Consider the following 16,250-nt stretch of genomic DNA (forward strand, 5'->3'; position numbering starts at 1 on the left):
CCTATAGGGATTGTGGGAAGTGTAGTTCCATGCAGTGCTTGCGTTCTGTAGCACGAGTGAAGACGGAGACGCCAAGAAGGCATCTTGTTTTTGTTTTTGTTTACAAATTGTTTTAAGGAGGCCTGAGGAAGGGTCAGAAATATTTCATAATATTTTGCCTTGTGAAGAATATAAGCCATTGTCCCCAGTTATCAGCCCTTTCACTCTAGGGAGAAGCTGGCTTTGAAGGAAACCACATGGTCCAGAAGCACTATAGTGAGGGGGCACTACCTGGGGAAGCAGTAAGGGGGCACTGTGCCGCACTGATAGGACCCATTCACACAACCATATTTTTCTGTCCGCATCCATTTCGCAACTTTGCGGATCAGATGCGGACCCATTCATTTTAAAGGGGCCGTTCCGTGACCCCAGCAAGAAATATAGAACATGTCCTATTCTTGTCCTATTTGCAGACAAGAATAGGCATTTCTATCATGGAGAAGGACGTTCCGATCCGCAAAATGCAGAGCGCACACGGCCGGTATCCATGTTTTGCATCATGCGGTTTGCTCTCCGATACGAGAACGGAACGGAAGGCATTTTGGAGCATTCCATTCTGTTCAGTTACATTTTGTCCCTATTGACAACGAATGGGGACAAAACTGAAGCGTTTTTTTTCCGGTTTTGAGACCCTGTGACGGATCCTAATACCAGAAAATATTAACACTAGTGTAAAAGTAGCCTAAATCCTGTGTGGGTACACCATTGCGGGTGTCATACCAAGAGGGCACTGCCAAACTTTGTTGGCCCCTAAGGGGTACTAATACTGAGTGCGAGCACAAAGGAGACTAAGCAGGACAGTGTATGGAGAGAGGACGGCAGGATTACTGGTGTCCTCAGGATAGCCCCTACTAACGACCACTGCTGTACATTGTACGGCGGCTGTGCTTGGTATCACACCTCACCCCCATTTACTTAAATGCAACTAAACTACTCCTAGACCACGTGACATCACTGGGCCCAGGAAGAGACTGCAGCTCCGCAGCCGGACCCCCGCCAATCAGATATTGATGACCTTTCTGTGCAAGCGCTGCTTCCTCTTCAGAATTATCTGCGCGTTATCTCCTTTGTAAGGCTGGGTTCACACCTGAGCATTTTACAGCATGTTCCTACGCGCTGTAAAACGCTCAACAGGCAAGAACCAATGATTCCGTATGGGCATGGTTCTCACCTGAGCGTTTTACAGCGCGTACGAACGCGCTGTAAAACGCCCTACGCCCCAAGAAGTACAGGAGCTTCTTTGGAGCGTAATGTCGCGTGTTCCCGCACATAGACTTCCGGGAACGCGTGACAATGGGCGTTTGATTGTTTCCGGAGCCGCGTATGGAAACGCCCGAAAAAATCGCGCATACAGAGTACGCTCAGGTGTGAACCCAGCGTAAGTGGCGGCACAGTGTAATTAGAACCTGCTCCATCTAAGTGACCGTACTATTTCTGTTCACATAGCTGTATGAGGGCTTATTTTTTGGGGGACAAGTTGTACTTTCTAATGCCACCATTTATTATGGGTTACAATGCCCCATATGTATAGGTTTTTATGTCTAAATAGTGTAAAAAAAAAAAAAAAGTAACTTTGAAAAAAATGTTTACATCACCATATTCTAGTATATCTACTAGTTATATCTACTGAGCTGTGTGGGGGCTCATTTTTTTGTGGGACAATCTGTAGCTTTTGTAAAACTGTAGAAAAGGTATATCAGTGGCACTACACCAGCCTATGTGCTATATGAAATAAATACCGAGGAGTGATGCCTTGCGGTGGTGCTCAGCCTGTAGCAGCAGTGCATGTGCAAAACAATCTTCAAAGGAGAGAAACAAAAACGAGCAGCACTCACCGATTTGTAGAAAAGGTATTCTTTAATCCAGAGCAGGAGGGGGGTGCATGGAGTGCAAACACAGCATCAAGCGACAGCCGTTTCGCGCGTATGTGCGCTTCTTCAAGCCAGAAGAAGCGCACTTACGCGCGAAATGGCTGTCGCTTGATGCTGTGTTTGCACTCCATGCACCCCCCTCCTGCTCTGGATTAAAGAATACCTTTTCTACAAATCGGTGAGTGCCGCTCGTTTTTGTTTCTCTCCTTTGAAGATTAATCTGTAGCTTTTATTGATACCATTTTGGAGTGTGTGTGTGACTTTTTGATCACATTTTTTTGGGTAAGAGAAGCAATGAAAAAAAGTCAAATTAGCCATTTTGGCCCTTTTTTCCGTTACACCATATTGTGTATTGGAAAAATATTTTTATAATTTAATAGTACGGGCCTTTTTGGTTGCGGTGATACCCATGGTGTTTATATTTTTTGTTATTTATTTATCTATTTATTTTTTGTAATGATTTTGAAGCTTTTATTTGAGCGTACAAAATCCAATTTTTTTTTTAATTCTGAACAAATCATACATTTTTTAAATCCAGTTATTGCTCAAGATTGCTCATTTCTTATGTTGGCCAGCCACCTGGTGGCCAAAATAATAATTGCAGCTTCAATCAATTACCGACTTCCTCACTGGCTGCAGAGGATGCCGGTAAGAAGCCCTTGATCTCACTTGATCATAGCATCTAAAAGCTTTAATTACCGCGAGACCCGAAAGCCATGACACCCACTGCAAGGGGGGCCATGTTTCCTGTAGCGAAATTTTTTTTTTTTTTGGTCTGAGGGTTACCTCATTAGATTCTGCTACTTCAAGGGGCCACCATAAAGTGGCAACACTCAGAATGGTGTTAATGGAGGGCACGCTGCTAGCAAAGGGGCTTCTTGCTGACCATCTACTTGCTGAGTGAAAATGAGCAGTTTCTTTCATTGAAGAGAAAAACACTCATTAATTAAAAAGTTTTTTTCAGTTTTCCTCAGGATAGGTCAATATCTGATAGATTGAGGTCTGACTCCTGGCACCCCCCACGATCAGCCGTTTGAATTTCACATTTGTGGCCACAATCTATGTGCAGCTCAGTCATGTTCAAGGGAATGAGCCAGTCTACAATGAATGGCGCGGTGCTTGGCATGCTGTCAGGAGGCTGCAGCGCTCACCGAAGCTGCTTCAAACAGCTGATCAGTCGAACAGATTTTGATGGCCTGTAGGATAAATCATCAAAATTGCACTCCCAGAAAACTCCTTTAAGGCCTCATGCACACGACCGTATCCATTTTGCGGTCCACAACATGCGGATACCGTCTGTGTGCACGCCGCAGTGCTTCTATAGAACGGCTTTTTATTTTTTGCAAAACAGACAAGAATAGATAATGTTCTATAATCTGCGGAATGGACACACGGATAACATCTGTGTGCAGTCCACAGAAACGAATAGGTCCGTGTTTGATCCGCAAAAAAAAGGAATTGGTCATGTGCATGAAGCCTAATACGGACCTCTGTTACCTTGTTACAGGTTATGTCTTTGTTGCAGGCACCTGGAATAAAAAACGCACTTCTCCCTGACGTCAGTAAAAGTGCGTGAGGTTTAGGGCTCATTCGCACGGCTGTATGTTCCCCGTGCTGCAGACCGCAATGCACAGGCACCGGCTGTGTAAATCCCGTATTGATCTAATGGGTCAGTGATCTGCAATATATGGCAGTGCAGAGGCACGAACCCGAAAGCCCACGGATGCGCTAGTGCTTCCGATCCGTGCCTTTGCTCCGCACTGCAGACCCATTCAAGTCAAAGGGACCACAAACGTGGTCACACGGCCGGTGTCTGTATATTGTGAACCTGCTGTCTGCAATAGGGCACGGACCGCCTACCGTTGTGTGAATGGGCCCTTACTGAGTGGCGCACCGGAGGCCACAGCTGTCTTTGTTAATTTCACACAAGCAAGTTTTTCATATGGGTGCGTCCCACCCCTGGACGGAACCCTGCCCCACTAATCTCAGTGGCGATATGCACGAGCGTTGTTTGTCACGGACCATCTATCTGTCCATGCATAAAACAATTGAAGCATGTTCTATCTTCATCTATTTTTCACTCAGTGCTGCTCCATTCAAGCCAATGGTCCATTTAAAGCAACTGTATCATCAACCTTTTTTTCTGCTCGTTTAAACCAGATAAGGGAGTGACACATCTCCTTTTTTTTCTAATATCTTTTTATTTTCTGATTGCAGATTTTTTTTCCATTCCATTTCCTGAACATTAATTTGGGGGCGGCCATCTTGCCTGAGCTACTTATTTAGAAAGCATTAAAGGGGTTATCTGACACTAACAAATGCTCCCCCATACGCCGGGCCCCTCACACTGATTCAACTTAGGCTACTTTCACACTAGCGTTCGGGGCTCCGCTTGTGAGTTCCGTTTGAAGGCTCTCACAAGCGGCCCCGAACGCATCCGTCCAGCCCTAATGCATTCTGAGTGGACGCGGATCCGCTCAGAATGCATCAGTATGGCTCCGCTTGGCTTCCGCTCCGCTCAGCAGGCGGACACCCGAACGCTGCTTGCAGCGTTCGGGTGTCCGCCTGGCCGTGCAGAGCCAAACGGATCCGTCCAGAATTACAATGGAAGTCAATGGGGGCGGATCCGTTCGAAGGTGACACAATATGGTGCATTTTTCAAACGGATCCGTCCTCCATTGACTTTCAATGTAAAGTCTAGACGGATCCATGTGAATACAAATTGTACTTAGACTTTTTTAGTAAAATATAATGCAAACGGTTCCGTCTGAACGGATACCATAGTTTGCATTATAGGAGCGGATCCGTCTGTACAAATACCAGACGTATCCGCTCCGAACGCAAGTGTGAAAGTAGCCTTACGTGTCTCCCCACGCCGCTCCTGCTGCTGCTTCTCCCAGTGCGCGGATGAAAACGTCCAGTGGCGGGGGGAGCAGCCAATGGCAGGCGGTGAAGGGGACGAGCCTCCCTAGCGTCCCCCACCAGGTGTTTTCATCCACGCACAGGGAGAAGCGGCAGTGCGGGGACCAGGAATGGCGCAGTGAGCCTGGTAAGTAGGATCAGTGTGAGGGGCCCAGCGTATGGGGGGGGGGACATTTGTTAGTGCACTTTAACACTATTATTACCACATTGGGGCCCATATACTCAGTTTTTTCTTTATGGCTCTTTTTTGTGACAACAGCATCTATATGATCCCTGATACTTTCCTCATACATGCACTGTGATACAATCTCCTCAGGAGTCCGCACTTTACATTTGGTGTATCATGTCTCTTTTTATCTATCTATGTTATATGTGTATTTAATAAAGTATATTTTTGATTTGAAGCCTGTTTAGTCTCCGTTGTCTTGTGTAGGTCTTATTATTGTTTACTGAGTAGGTTTTGATTAGGGTCTTCTATAGTGCCCTGCACTACATCTGGGCCAATATTAGATTTTTATGTTTAGTAACCGATATATGCTATCTAGTGTTGGTCGAGCATTGGTGCTTGTGTGCTCGAGTAGAACATGATGCTCGGTGAGCACCCAGGGGAACCTGAGCATTAAACCAGGCACCCCCTGCTCTGAAGAGGGGAGGGTGTCGGGACTCTAGTTCAGCTTAGGAGTCTCTGATCCGACTCCATATACAGGTCCTTCTAAAAAAAATTAGCATATTGTGATAAAGTTCATTATTTTCTGTAATGTACTGATAAACATTAGACTTTCATATATTTTAGATTCATTACACACCAACTGAAGTAGTTCAAGCCTTTTATTGTTTTAATATTGATGATTTTGGCATACAGCTTATGAAAACCCAAAATTCCTATCTCAAAAAATTAGCATATCATGAAAAGGTTCTCTAAACGAGCTATTAACCTAATCATCTGAATCAACTAATTAACTCTAAACACCTGCAAAAGATTCCTGAGGCTTTTAAAAACTCCCAGCCTGGTTCATTACTCAAAACCGCAATCATGGGTAAGACTGCCGACCTGACTGCTGTCCAGAAGGCCATCATTGACACCCTCAAGCAAGAGGGTAAGACACAGAAAGAAATTTCTGAAGGAATAGGCTGTTCCCAGAGTGCTGTATCAAGGCACCTCAGTGGGAAGTCTGTGGGAAGGAAAAAGTGTGGCAGAAAACGCTGCACAACGAGAAGAGGTGACCGGACCCTGAGGAAGATCGTGGAGAAGGACCGATTCCAGACCTTGGGGGACCTGCGGAAGCAGTGGACTGAGTCTGGAGTAGAAACATCCAGAGCCACCGTGTACAGGCGTGTGCAGGAAATGGGCTACAGGTGCCGCATTCCCCAGGTCAAGCCACTTTTGAACCAGAAACAGCGGCAGAAGCGCCTGACCTGGGCTACAGAGAAGCAGCACTGGACTGTTGCATGTCATTCGGAAATCAAGGTGCCAGAATCTGGAGGAAGACTGGGGAGAGGGAAATGCCAAAATGCCTGAAGTCCAGTGTCAAGTACCCACAGTCAGTGATGGTCTGGGGTGCCATGTCAGCTGCTGGTGTTGGTCCACTGTGTTTTATCAAGAGCAGGGTCAATGCAGCTAGCTATCAGGAGATTTTGGAGCACTTCATGCTTCCATCTGCTGAAAAGTTTTATGGAGATGAAGATTTCATTTTTCAGCACGACCTGGCACCTGCTCACAGTGCCAAAACCACTGGTAAATGGTTTACTGACCATGGTATTACTGTGCTCAATTGGCCTGCCTACTCTCCTGACCTGAACCCCCTAGAGAATCTGTGGGATATTGGGAAGAGAAAGTTGAGAGACGCAAGACCCAACACTCTGGATGCGCTTAAGGCCGCTATCGAAGCATCCTGGGCCTCCATAACACCTCAGCAGTGCCACAGGCTGATTGCCTCCATGCCACGCCGCATTGAAGCAGTGATTTCTGCAAAAGGATTCCCGACCAAGTATTGAGTGCATAACTGAACATAATTATTTGAAGGTTGACTTTTTTTGTATTAAAAACACTTTTCTTTTATTGGTCGGATGAAATATGCTAATTTTTTTAGATAGGAAATTTGGGTTTTCATGAGCTGTATGCCAAAATCATCAATATTAAAACAATAAAAAGCTTGAACTACTTCAGTTGGTGTGTAATGAATCTAAAATATATAACAAGTCTAATGTTTATCAGTACATTACAGAAAATAATGAACTTTATCACAATATGCTAATTTTTTGAGAAGGACCTGTATAGCTATGTCCATATATGGAGTCAGTGCTTGAGGACACCCAGTGTATTTAAATCTAATTTAGCCTCTATTTCTGAAAAGTTTCTGGCAGGATTCGAACTCACAACCTTCTACATTACAGCCAAGAATGTTAATCACTACACTATAGAGCTGCATGGCCAGTAACGTAAAAAATATAAGACTTCTGCTGTATAGGAATACTTACTACTACTACTACTAACAGCAAAAGTATCATTTTTTTGGTAACTGGCCATGCAGCTCTATTAGTGTAGTGGTTAACATTCTGGTGCTGTAATACAGAAGGCTACGAGTTCGAATCCCATCAGAAACTTTCCAGAAATAGAGGCCAAATTTAATTTAAACATATATAAAAACATATGTTTTTAGCCATAATATATTTACATATATTATATATTTAGAATATATCATATATTATAATATATGTAAATATACTGATGTTTTAGCCATATTATGCATTCATATATGTCAGAAGTATTTTTTTCTCTCTATATATAATAATTTTTAGTAAATATAAAAATTTAATGTAGCCTCTATTTCTGGAAAGTTTCTGATGGGATTCAAACTCACCTTCTACATTACAGCCAAAAATGTTAACCACTACACTTATAGAGCTGCCCTGTCACAGAACGGCTCAATATTTTTAATAAAGGCCAATTGAAGAAAAAAAAATGTGCCCAAAATTAGTAAAATGCAATCATAAAAAAATGCCCCTGAAGGTTATATATAGCTTTCAAGGATTAAACAAAGACAGAAAAAGGTACCTGAGCCCTGGTAGTAAAGGGGTCCGGACTTCAGTTAGTTGTTATGAAGGGTGGTAAGTAGTGCCGTGCTATGGGCCTCAATGGAACCAGAAAGGCAGATTACCAGTAGCTGTATGACTGATCTATATCTTATCATAGACAACTCACTTCATAGTCCTTTACCTGAGCATTTATCACACAGCAGCATAAACAAGCATATAGAAAGGATCTGTTGGTGGCTCCTAATTCACCAAGTCCAAGTACTCCCCAGGAAATAACACTTCTGGAGCATCTTTCCTAAGGAATCAGCCTTGTGCTGTCCCTCTCTTATTCCTCTTAAAATTTTACAAATAAAATGAGACGTTTCTTATCAGTTAGGGCTGTGTCCCTGCCCAGAGTGCCTTCACACGCTGCCGATTTTGTTGTAGAGAATTCTGTGGCTGAAAAACACCCGACTGGGGCTTTTTAGGAAGGCATGTGCAATCTGCAGCGTGTGAAGGTATCCTTACAGGCCAACCAACACTGACATGGTCATACTATGTAAGGATTCATGGACAGGGGGAATGCGAACACCTACTTATTAGTTTATTCATACATTTCTAGTAAGAATAATAGAGGAAAGGCACAACGCAGAATTATAGAAAAAAAAAAAAAAGATGCTCCAGAATTGTTCTATTATGGGGAGCACAAGTATTTTCTAAAACATGTCACAATGCCAGGTCTTTTTTTTATTTATTGCATACGAGAGAAATACATAAAGGGTTAAGAAATCCTCAGACACACTACCATGCAGATGTTTTCCGTAAAATGTTTTATTATTCGGCCACCGGTTATGAGTTTCGTAAAAGCAAATGTACATAAACAAGATTTGCTATCATTCAATATGAGGACTTAATACTTGTAGAAGAGGCTTAGGTCCTGATGTAACCTCAAGTTCAACATCTGGATCATTGAATTTCAAAAAATAAAATAAAATTAAAAGAGGAATTACTCTTTAACCAGCCATCCAGGGAAGAGGCAGGGGGCTCCTGTGTGCTTTATGATACAGATGCTTGACTATACTTGCAGCTTCTACTTATTCCTTCCATATAGTCTTGGCCATTAAAGTGGTTGTCCCGTCTGGGACATTGATTGCGTATCACAAGGATGTGCCATCAATGTCAGATAGGTTTGGGTTTCATCTCTTGGACTTGCTCCTGTCTCCAGAACAGGCCCCCAAAGTGCAGGGCCAGCAGCCGAGCATGCGTGGCCACCCTCTGTTCTCCGCTATGGGGGGGGGTTCAGAAAATAGCCAAGCACTGGCTCAGCTATTTCCGGCAATCCCATAGCTGTGAATGGAGCGGTGGCCGTGCCTGCGTGGTGCACTTTCCATTCACCGCCATGGGGCTTCCAAAAAATAGCTGAGCGCAATTGCTTGACTGTATATGGAACTCCCATAGCAGAGAATGGAGAGCAAGCAGCGAAGGCATGGTGCGCTCTCCTTCACTGCAGGTGGCCCGCACCGATCTGACATGGATGCCATTTCCTAGCGATATGCCACCTATGTCCCATATGGGAATACCCGCTCTGTCCCACAACACGTTGAACATTGTTCCCTACATATAACTTCCAAATATAATGACTACAATAAACTGAACAGGCACAGGTTATAACTCGGCGTACAGCACTAGCCCTGGGTAAGTTCGTTTGTTTCATGTCGGGCGTACAGCTCCATAGGACACATTGTTAGTGCACTGCGGTCGGAGGAATTTGGTTTAGATGTGGATCGGCTTCCGGTGTGTAACACAGTCCTCTCTGTACACCGTCCGCTCTGAATACTGATGCGTACAGGGCTTCCTGTGCTCACCATGGCAGGTATGCTAACCTGAGTGTTATTCCCCATGTACAGACACAGTTCCGTCACTGAACCTACCGCCTCGCCTTCTCTCCTCCGCAAAACAGTCGTCTTCAGTACAGAAATGTTCACTTGTCAGAATTATTCTTATACAAAAAAAATAAAAATAAAGTTAATGCAAAAGGAGTGTTATGAAAGAGAATCCGGAGAAAAATTAAATAAACTTTTTTATTATCTTGCCAACAAATAAAAAAGGTCTTTTTCTCGTCCAGACATTAGGTATCTGTGATATCGGGAAGGTGTTAGCTCTCCAGAGCATCCAGGACTTTAATGATCTGTTGCTTAATGGCTTTGGTTGCGTCTCCTGCATTTGGAATTAAATATCTGAGAGGAAAAAATAAAAAAAACACATAGGTCAGCAAGCAATTAAGAGTATGTTCACATGGGACAGATTTTGTTGCAGAAATTTCTGTGATCGAACAGGGGGTCACTGAAATCCACCATCTAAAACATAGCTTTTATTAGTATATTACAATAAGAACTTGTCCCCATATATACACACAGAAAAAAAAAAAAGAAAAAAATAATGATAATAAAATGAAAATAGCTATCCCAAAAGGGCAATGAAGTATAGGGTGGGTCGGGTAGATCAATGATGGAAATAAGGGAAGCTGACCCTAGTTTCACCCTATACTAGATGGCCCTACCTACAAACGGAATAGCCGCCCCGATAGGGGCGATCCCGTGTCTCGTGCCTCCTATAAACCCTAGGAGACCCTAAACAGGGGGATGGGTACTGCCAATAAATCAATGGCAGGCAACCTATTCCTAGACCATAACGTACAAAAAAAAAACAACAATATAGTGCATGTATCCCAAGTGATATAGACAAAGACACAGTACCAAACGTGTGAGGTCTGAGAACAAACCCAACGCGTTTCGCCTAATTGATGATAGGCTCAACAGGGGATTACTATGAGAGTGTTGTCAGAACAAACCTAAGAGAAATATGAATGGACTAAGATGCAGCCAATCAAAGACAACAATTGAGAACTAAAGTAATGTCTATTTGGTTCCCAAATCTGGATAAACTAAGTGGTAGAATCCCATATGCACTTCAGGGGATACATAGATATGACTCCCGGTTAGCAGTCAGGTGGTCAATACCCCAATGTGCATGTAAGATAAGGCCGATATTGATGTATCAGGACATGGAATGATGATAAGCAGGCAGATAAAGGCAAATAACATGTTACAACCAAAGAGGTACAAAGATGGCTGGATAACTGATCTACAATCCAAGTCTGTTCTAATAACAACCCCTTATTGGTATATTCTGTGGTGCAAATAGCGAAAACAATGTCCATAAGATAGAACCACAAGCCAATTCAGTAACAACAGATATTGGTAGAATCCCATATAGACAAAAGGGGATATATAGATCTGACACCCCGGTTGATAATCAGGGGGTCAATACCCCCATGTGTAGACAAGGGAATACCAGTGTTAAAGTCTCAAAACATGATGGTCAGCAGGCATATATAGGCAAGGTGACAACATGTTATAACCAAGTAGATGGCTGGATAACAGATCTATAATCCAGACCCATTCAGATAACAACCTCTTATTTGTATACGAGGCAGAACAAATGGATCCACATACAAACTCAGTTATAACAAGCGTGACATGGTGCTAGGTTTGCGCCATGATATTTAGTGATACCTGTGTGCCCAGGCACTAGCGGGGAAGGGGAGAGCGGTCCCACCAACAATACATGCTGCCGCGCTGATGATGGCTGCAGAATGACACGCTGTATAGCGCGCTGTTTTAAATGATCGGCTGGTCACCTGACATCAATGAACGTCAGTTCCAGTCATTTGAATGGAATCAAAATTAAAAGACTATAAGGGCTGACGCAAATGGACGCATTACTAATATGTCTTCTACGGATCTGCAAAAACTCTAGGGTGCGTCATAGGTCCCACATCTATGTCTGGGAAGAGTCCAGCTATGAGCGTGCAGGTTCTGAGCTGCAGTAAAGCCCCTTTCACACGAGCGACTTTTCCACGCAGGTGGAACACGTGAAGTAAACGCATAGCACCTGACCCATTCATTTAATGTTTTTCACGCATCATTTTTGCGTTGCGTCAGAATCGCAGCATGTTCTATATTCTGCGTTTTTCACACAGCCCTGGCCCCATAGAAGTGAAAAACGCATTGCATCCGGATGTAATCCGTTTTTTCACCGATGGCTGCTAGGAGATGTTTGTAAACAATGTTTTTTTTTCACGCGCGTGAAAAACGTATCAAAACGCATTGCACCCGCGCAGAAAAAACAAACCCTGAACGCAATTGAAGACAAAACTGACGGAACCTGCTTGCGAAATAGTGCGAGTTTCACTGAATGCATCCTGACACAACCCGCATCGTTCGTGTGAAAGAGGCCTATGACAGCTATAGAGGCGCGTGGTCCCTGTATTGTATTTCTGTATGCCTGACTTGTATATGTCCAGAATGTTTCATCAGATGCTGTATGTATAGAGAGGTATTCCTCCCTAGAAGCCTGCATGCGAGGAAAGGTGGGCTTTGTCGCTCCGTGCCAACAAGTGCATATGTCCTTATATTCACTTCAATCAGCCGACCATCTACTGTGTATGGGGTATCCTGATCCTCGCCTGACGGTAGATATCGGGTGTGAAGAAGATTGTGCATGTTATGATTCCAACAAACCTGATTCTTTGTTCTCATAGGAAAAGTCACCACCAGAAGTTTCTGGCAGCGGCTTATTCCCCTGTCTGGTGGGGCGTCAGGGGGAATAAGTGTCCACTGAACAGGCAATCTAAGCCTTCATTCACATTTCTGTTTTTCTCGGACATGTTTTGTATGAATTTTCCATAAATCGCACACGTACCCATTGATTCTAATGTGTTTGTTCACACATCAGTATTTTTTTCACTGACTGTGGGTTAGTGAAAAATTGGTCCGTGATGTGGACCAAACACATCCATTGAAGACTATGGGTCCGTGGAAATCACGGACACAAATACAAATGGCATCTGTCTTTGGTCCGTTTTTCACTGACCACTGGTAGGAGATGCTCTGGAAATGAATTTTCAGCTGAGCAGTGTGGAATATGGAGGGCAAAAAATGGACCCACGTATCCTTCATGGATGGGCATGGAAATGTGAACGAGGCCTAAGGTGTGTGGCCAGCTTAACGGTACAGCTACTCAGAGGTCCTGATGCAGACTTTACGCAGCGGAAAATCTGTAGCGTACCTTGCCGAAATCTGCAGGTGCAAAATCCACACCAAACAGTAAGAAATTTGCTGTGGATTTCGGTGCAAAAATGCAGCATATTTGCAGCAGATTGCTCCCTCTGCACTGCAAGGGTTAAAAATCTGTGGCAGAAATCCGCAGCCCGAACTGATTTTCTGTGGATTTGAAATCTGAACGTCAAGGTATGTGTGAATTTCACTGCGGAAAAGGTCTGCGGCTTGTGGATGTGATTGGTGAAAATCTCTCCGACTCTGCTCCTATGTAAACACTGTGGATTTTCCATGCACAAATCCGCTGTGGAAAATCCACTACATGTGGCCGAAGCCTTAGCATGTCCATAAGAATAGGGATGAGCGAACTTGTGTTTTCAAGTTCGGCGTACAAGGTTCGGGTTATCTAAAAATTCCGTTATGGATTCCGCTACCACGGACCATAACTCATGGTCCGTGGTAGCGGAATCCTTAACAGAATTCTTCGATAACCCGAACCTTGTACGCCGAACCTGAAAACACAAGTTCTCTCATCTTTACATAAGAAGCTTACACGCAGGAAACTTGAGATTTACTCCATACATTATATCAGGGAGTTCCCTTTTAAGCAATTGCCCAACACGCTCAGTAACTTGGGTCAAAGCCAAGCCTCTCTGTTAATTGCCAGCTAATGAGTACAAAGGTAATCCAATGGGCGCTATCACATCATTTAACACTTACCTCTCCACTGCTAATATTTCCACTCCTGAGGCACTGCTATTACCATACTTAAACGTAATCAGCTCAGGGTGTTTCTTTTTTGACGTAATCTTGACGACCGAGCTGAGCGCCTGCCGCGACTGTATGTAAGCGAATCCCTTTCTGGACTGGATCTCCCGCAGACAATACATGTGGGTGGCAGTTACTAGAAGGTGGCTTTAAAAATAAACGGGAGGGAAAGTGAGTGAGCTTCCACGCAGGGGGTCAATTATTTATTCTTACATTCCGTGACTTGAGATATAAGATGTGGTGGTGACAGACCTGAGAAACATATGTCCGTTTTCTTTCACCTCGTGACAGGAAAAGTGGCTCTTGATGTCAGGCTTGTTTATCCAGGTCTGAATGTTAACGATTTCTTTGCGGTCATCATCAGACATGGAGGAGCTGTCAATCTCATCTGAAGAAATATAGCAATTAAAATAGTCTTCTAAATGATTAAAACGTTTTATCTAAAGGCCGTATGAGGGGTCACTGCAATCTACGGCAACTGGACAGCACCATCAGGTAATTTCGCACATTATCAAGTCGTAAGTGTATTACAAAGGCTGATCCGATATTGATAGCCTATCCTTAAGATAGACCCTTTCATTTCAAAATCCTGGACAACCCCTTTAAGGCCTTTTTACATAGGCAGTTATTGGGAATGAACTGTACGTTCCCGATAACTGCCCATTATTTACATGCAGCAATCATCTCCTATGTATGGGGGCGTATGATGGCTACAGCGATCCTTCACCCTCATACGGATTTATTGTTTGGAGGCAGCACATCCACATTAACACAGGACGATGGACTAAGGATGATTCCCATGAACCCATCTGTTTGCTTGCCAGGTGACTGGTGGCACCAATAAATGCACAGATCGATTACACCGTAAACACTTTTACACAGGCTGAGGATCAGGGTCACTGTAGGGTACAAGGGCTTTCAGGATGTTGTGTCTCCAATAGCTAAAATCTGAGCACACCCAAGGGTGTTTTTTTTTTTTTTTTTTTTTTAACTGCCTCTTCATTTGAAATCCGTGGTGGTCCAGGCTTAGGATCTCATGCTGCAAGATCGTGACAAACCCATCAGCTATACATTACTTTTAGGGATGTATTAAAGGGGTTCTCCAGGAAAGAAATACAAATAAAAATACTGAAAAACATGTTATTATAAACTCTTAAATGCCTTATAATGGCTCATTTTGTCTAGGGGACTATCAGTGCAGGAGTTAAAATGGCCGCTGTCAGATTCCTGGACATGGAATCCGTCCTCCTAATCTCACAGCAGGACGGCCTGTATGAGAAAGAAGAGTACCGAGCAGGAGCCCTTTGTAAGCTCCTCTGCCTGTATGAGCACCGTGAAGCACAAAATGATATGCAGATGACAGCTGAGATAAGCTCTTGTCTGTCTGTCAGTCTCAGAAGAGAGCTGAAAGGGAACCGGTCATCAACTTTATACTGACCGTACTGAGGGACGGTTATTCATGAAGTCCTGCACTCCTGCCCACCTGCTGATGACTGACAGTCTTCTACCTAGTTTTCTCTCTAGGAGAGAACTGCCAGTCATCAGCAGATGGTGCAGGAGATTATGGATAACCAGGACTCTTCTCAGGTAGATTTGACTCTTTTCAAGGCCTGGGCTGCAATGCTTATGATGCTGGTTCTCGGCAACCACTTACTTTTAGATGATGTGTGACACACCGCTAAAATCAGTATTTCTGTCACTACTGCCCTCAGTACGGTCAGCATAAAGTTGATGACAGGTTCCTTTGAAGTCACCTCCAACACACAAGCTGAAGTGTGTGTCTGGTACTCATTCCTACACTTTATCTAGCGAGTACGAGGCGAGGTCCATTCCAAAGCCCTTATCTCAGCTGTCTTCGGTACATAATTTAGAGACAGGAGGGTACACAAGGCTCCTGCTCTGTGCTCTGCGTTCTCACACAGGCTGTCCTGCATTAGGAGGATGGATTCCATGTCCAGGAATCTGACAGCGGCCATTTTAATTCCTTCACCGATTGTCCCCTAGATAAAATGAGCCATTATAAATATTTATAGGCATTCAGGGGCTTATTTATAACAACATGTTTTTTCAGTATTTTCATTCTTTTCTTACCTGGAGAACCCCTTTAACTATTGAAATAATAGAAACAAACTATACATTGTAACAAAGAGGTACCTGTGTCATATTCTTCTTCATCTCCGATGCTAAACACCGGTTTGACACCCCGATACGGCTTCCCCACTCTGTCGCTGCTGCTGACGTGTCTGCAGGATTCAGAGAAGGAAATAACATGGAGCTGATTTAATGAAAGCTAAAAGACATGCGGGAGATATAAGCCGTCCTTGTTGTGAGAGGGGCACCATGTGACATTGTGCTGTTAGATTAAGCTTCGGCATTAGTCGTGTAAGCATTACACAGCAGGTTATGTCACCAGGAGACGTCCATGCAAGCAGAGTTGCATGCCTGACCGTTAAAAGCAAAAGCAAAACTTTTTGACTGGTAAGTAAAAGCTTATCTGCTGTAGAGTCGCGGGGTG

General features: G+C 43.8%; 1 protein-coding gene across 2 annotated transcripts in view; it reads right to left on the bottom strand.

Annotated features, from left to right (window-relative positions):
* Positions 1–8,660: 8,660 nt before the first annotated feature.
* Positions 8,661–16,250, bottom strand: part of TBC1D23 (TBC1 domain family member 23) — a 57,721-nt gene continuing 50,131 nt past the window's right edge. For both annotated transcript variants that reach the window (XM_044284475.1, XM_044284473.1), the window contains 4 exons: positions 15,890–15,978; positions 13,988–14,123; positions 13,688–13,882; positions 8,661–10,084 (listed from right to left, as the gene is read on the bottom strand). In XM_044284475.1, coding sequence (XP_044140410.1) covers positions 10,003–10,084; positions 13,688–13,882; positions 13,988–14,123; positions 15,890–15,978 — 502 coding nt within the window. In that variant the 3' untranslated portion in view covers positions 8,661–10,002. The remainder of the gene's footprint in view (positions 10,085–13,687; positions 13,883–13,987; positions 14,124–15,889; positions 15,979–16,250) is intronic.

The sequence above is a fragment of the Bufo gargarizans genome, chromosome 3, assembly GCF_014858855.1.
Source record: "Bufo gargarizans isolate SCDJY-AF-19 chromosome 3, ASM1485885v1, whole genome shotgun sequence".
Lineage (NCBI taxonomy): Eukaryota > Metazoa > Chordata > Amphibia > Anura > Bufonidae > Bufo > Bufo gargarizans.